The 4955-nt window shown below is 39.7% G+C and overlaps 1 protein-coding gene across 2 annotated transcripts; it reads right to left on the reverse strand.

Annotated features, from left to right (window-relative positions):
* Positions 1-347: 347 nt before the first annotated feature.
* Positions 348-702, reverse strand: LOC101569326 (DPH3 homolog). Of its 2 annotated transcripts, XM_004645564.2 has the most exons (2): positions 599-702; positions 348-523 (listed from the first exon to the last, which is right to left on the reverse strand). In XM_004645564.2, exons 1-2 carry the CDS (start codon positions 700-702, stop codon positions 454-456), a joined length of 174 nt encoding a protein of 57 aa, XP_004645621.1. In that variant the 3' UTR covers positions 348-453. The 2 variants fall into 2 exon arrangements, with proteins under 2 accessions (XP_004645621.1, XP_004645620.1); XM_004645563.2 differs by having other exon boundaries at positions 348-702.
* Positions 703-4955: the final 4253 nt, after the last annotated feature.

A 4955-nucleotide genomic window follows, 5' to 3' on the forward strand; every position in this document is an offset into this window, starting at 1 on the left:
AAATCTCTTTTTAATAAGGAATTCTAACAAATGAGGTAGATGATGCTGTAATCAGATACTGAACTAGGTTTAGGATATAAAAAATGATGACAGTAACAGAAAGAAAGCACTGACTAAAATTACCTTTAAGTTCAGATGGGTAATTAACAATTTAAAAGTTCTAAGCATGAAATCCAGATGAAGTTATGGGCTTGCTTCTCTTTTCTGGTAGATTTTTTTTTCCAGTACTGGGGATCAAACATGGGACCTTGCACTTGCCAGGCAGGCACTCATGCTACTGAGCTATCTCCCCAGGCCCTTCCTTCTCTTTCTGAAGACAAACACAGCAGTTGATGAATAGATCGACACTCCAACAGAACAGCACATCATAAAGCACTCGTCACTGGAAAGCCAGGGCCTTTTCACTTGCAATTTCCATCCAGTTACTCTGGATTTGAATTTCTGAAGGCTTCTTCAGCATTTAACCAGTTCTTTGTTGCTTGAAGGGGCTAGGACTGTTTCTCCACACATGAACTGATCCTTGTCATAAATCACTTTTATAACAAGAGAGCAGCTAGGACACGTTGCCACGTCTTCTCTGTTCTCCAAATCTTCCCTGGTGATGGAGAAGTTATCCCCACACAGGCAGGGGTAGAAATACGTCTCCGAGTCCTCGTCATACTGAAAGTCCTCGATCTCCACCTCGTCGTAGAATACTGCCATAGCCGAGGGGCCGGCCAAGTGCTGACAGCCGCGCTGTCCGACACCGCCTCGTCCGGTCTGATATCTATATTCTAATTTTTAAGCTTTTTTCATCATATTCTGTAGGGACTTAAAGTTCGACATATCAATACTTGGTGAAAAATACCTGTTCCATGTTATGCCTAAGATGTTTGATATTCAGATAGATAGTGAGGTTAAGCTTAACAGCCTAGGTTGTATAATAATAAGAATAAGCTTGTCTTCTGGATGGTTAACAACCTAAGTTTGCAGACCAAAATTAGAGAAAAAGGAGGGCTGCAAGGAAAGCCAACATTTTGGCCCTAGCCTACCAAGGTCAATTAAGACTCAGGACATATGAGAACTTGTTCTGTAACATCATGTAACTCAGTAGTGTCCCAAATTTTCTGATCAAGGAGATTATGGGGCCAAAGAGGAAAGTGATGGATGATGTAGAGTGTGCCTAAGGAGAGTCACATGGAGAGAAAACATTCCCTCAGGCTTTCACAGAGAGCACATTGGCCAAGCAATGGCCTTCACTCATTCACATGGCTGATACTGACAATTGCTCTACAATATGAGGCACAGGATCTCAGGATAAATCCTGAGGGGATTTCACTGACCTTCTCAGACCCAAAAGCTACAACTCTTGTTACATAGGTCCTGTTTCCCTTGGTCTTAACCATCCAGCAGAAAAGTATACAAACAAAAGATAACAATTAGAGCCATGCTGTTATGCTGAGCTGTAGGGGACTCAGGTCAACAATTTCTGACATTGCCAGTCAAGGGGAAAACCTAATACTATTATGGGCTACTGAACTCTGTTAGAATATTTTGCTAAGTTTACACTCCTATAATATTCAAATAGTGGAACTTAAAAAAAAGGGTATACAGATGAATGTCCATTTTGTATCCGTGTATTCAAAGTGTTTAGCATAGATATATAGTTACATTCCCTTAATGAATAAAGGAATTTGTTCTAATGGTGTTTATAAATAGGATATCATGGGGCCGGGAAGATGGCTCAGTGGAATAAGTGCTTCCCTGGCAAGCGCAAAGGCCTGAGTTCAATCCCCTGTTCCACCAAATAGAATAAATAAATACATAAATAAGTAGGATATCATGTTTGCATCTTGTACAGCAATTAACCACGAGGAAGAATTATGCAATGTGTTAATTATTGAAACTCTCCTACCAATTTGATTTGAAACTGTCTCATTGCTATTTGTTTCTCAATAAAATTATGGAAAAATAAAATAAAATATAATATAATAAAAAATTCAAAAAATATCCAGATATACACTGGCAAAGATTTGGAGAAACTGGAACCCTCATTCACTGGTCATTAGAATATAAAAGGTGTAATGGATCGGGAAATAATTTGGCAGTTCCTGTAGCAATTCAGCAGCTACCATATGATCCACAAACTCTACTTGTGTGCACACTTACACACACACACACATGCACACAAACTGAAAACATGTATCTATACAATAACTTTTACATGAATGTTCACAGCAGAATTTTTTGTATCAGCTGAAAAGTGGAAACAACCAAAATATTTGTGAGTTGATGGATTCTCAAGATGAACATACACACAGCAGAGTATTAGTCACTAAGCTCTACAAAGCAACAATACTTATTTCAGTATGGATGAATCTTCAAAACATTATGGCAAACAAAAGAACCAGCCTCAACAGACCATATATTACATAATTTTATTTTTGTGAAATGTCAAGATAAACAGAAAAAAGGTGGCCTAGAACTGAAGTCTGGGAGAAATAGAGTGATGTAAATTGTATGAGGTCAAGGGGGTGGTAATAAAACATCTAGACTTGAATACAGTGATGAATGGAGAACTGTCTATACTAACATCATTGAGTCAATATACCTTTAATAGTTTAATTTTATAATATGTTTACCCTTACATTAATAAAGCTATTTTTAAAGAATAAAGAGCAGAAAAAGCTGTCACTACTCACTATCATGCAAGAAGTGTCCTATTTTAAACCCCAGGTGTGAGGGGTGGAGTAAGGAGCTGATTTGTTTCTAAATACAGAAACCTTCTAGGTAATTCAAATTGAAATGGTTTTATATCTGTATATACAAAATACTTAGGATAGATATACAGCTACTTTCTTTGAATTCAATGAGAAGAAAGATTTGTACTAATAGTGTTTGGACAGGATATCATGTCTGCATCTTGTACAATGAATAACCACTAAAAGACAATAATATGCAACGTATTAATTATTGAAACTGTCCTACAAATTGGTTTTGAAACTGTCTCATTTCTATTTGTTTCTCAATAAGATTAATTTTAAAAAGAAGTAGTGTTTTTTTAAAATTTATTTATTTATTTGGCAGAACTGGGGATTGAACTCAGACCCTTGCACTTGCCAGGGAAACACTTGTTCTACTGAGCCATTTACCTGGCCAAGTAGTTTTAATAGAGCACAAAAAAACTGTTGGAAGAACTGAGGAGGGAAATACCCTAGCTTTTAGGTCCCCGCAAACGTAGTGCATAAAGTCAGGGTGCCACCACTAGGGGTCAGGAAAACGCAGAAAATGGCAACCGTGTCTCAGCGGCCTGGCCCCTCCAATAGGCACTCTGGGGCAAGTGACTCCCTCTTGCCTTTGAGAACTTCCCTGTGCTGGGGCCTGCGGGGGCCTCCCCTCTGGCAGGAAAACTCCACTGCCTGTTCTTCCTTTCAGATCAGTGTTGCAGAGTCCAAACCATACCTAGAAAGGGAGAAGTAAATTAAAGGGAGGAGAAATAGCCCCTAAGGTGAAAAGTCATTTCTGTTTAAAATACCATGACAGAGATCCCAAGATGAGTAAGGATATATAATTCCATGGTAAGATAAATGGTCAGAAAGTTAAAAGGGATAGAAACTAAAAATGTGGGATTTTTGCAAAGTGTGATGGCTCATGTTCCCAGTACTTTGGGAGGCTGAAACAGGAAGTTTCAGGCCAGGTGTGAGACAGTACCAAGACCCTGTATCAAAATCAACATGGAAAAAGAACTGAAGATATAATGTGCACCCTCAGCCTCCAGGGAGTGGGGGAAGAATTGGAATGAAGTTCATAGATTGAAAATATATAGTAGTATAAGGATAATTTCCAATATAATATTATGAATGAAAATATGCATAAATAGTTGCAGTATTTCAGAAAATAATTTAGAATGACCCCTGAAAACATGTAAAGTTCAATCTTACTAAAGCATAAAGTCCATGTATAAAAGGATTGTTTATAACATTGTCACATTTATTACACAATGAATTAATCAGAAATCTAGTTAAAATCATACGATGGAGCTCTTTAGTGGAATATGTGTAATGGTAAAAACTTGAAAACACCAAATAAATTTTCCAAAGGAATGTTATACAGAAATTTAAAAATTATTTTTTGGGGGGAGGAGGGCTTGCTCAGTCTGCCCTAAGGGAAAGTCTGGCATGATATGTGGTACCAGGAGGCAAACCACGGTCACCTGCGCCTGCCTAAGCTTGCCTAAGCAGGAGTTTAGACCGCTGAGCTATCTCCCTGGTCCTTAAAAATGATATTTATAGCACTTGCTTAGGTGAGTGCAGGGCCAGAGTTTAATCCCTGGCACCGCACACCACACTGGCCCTACCCTGGATGCACTGAGCCGGCGATGGAGTCCCGGTGTGGTGGCGCATGCCTGTAATACCAGCACTAGGGACGCAGAAATGAAGAGGATCACTATAAGTCCAAACTGTGGACTGAAACCCTGCACCAAAAAAAAAAAAAAAAAAAGATATTCATAAGGCAATCTTAAGAACCTAAAATAAACATCAGCTCTAAAAGATAGGATAATTTCACAGTCTCTTCCTCATATCCTTCCCCTAATATCCCGTGCTGTTTGTGAAATACCCCAAAAATATTTGCATGGATTTTTCCAGGCGGAGACTACATATTGGCTACAGTGCTGGGAGCACGCTCTGCTCTGCCTGGGACAGTTTCTTTGCTTCTCATGGAGCTTGTCAGACATTCTGGAAGGTGATCCAGTACAAGAGTTTCATCTAGGTCCTCCCCCCGCCCCCGCCCGCGCTGCGCCTCGGCCCCCTGCGCTCCGGTGCGAGTGGAGCTGCAGGCGCGCAGGCCGAGACTGCGGACCCGCGACCGAGCGTCCGAGGCGGTGAACTCTTCAAGTCTGCAGAAAAAAATGGCCTCCAATAAAACTACATTGCAAAAAATGGGAAAGAAACAAAATGGAAAAAGTAAAAAAGTTG

This window comes from Octodon degus, unplaced genomic scaffold (assembly GCF_000260255.1).
Source record: "Octodon degus isolate 3935 unplaced genomic scaffold, OctDeg1.0 scaffold00231, whole genome shotgun sequence".
Classification (NCBI taxonomy): Eukaryota; Metazoa; Chordata; class Mammalia; order Rodentia; family Octodontidae; genus Octodon; species Octodon degus.

Bases quoted from the DNA above. Each gene is read 5' to 3' on its own strand.
- LOC101569326 (XM_004645563.2), bottom strand. From the start codon at position 702: ATGGCAGTATTCTACGACGAGGTGGAGATCGAGGACTTTCAGTATGAC.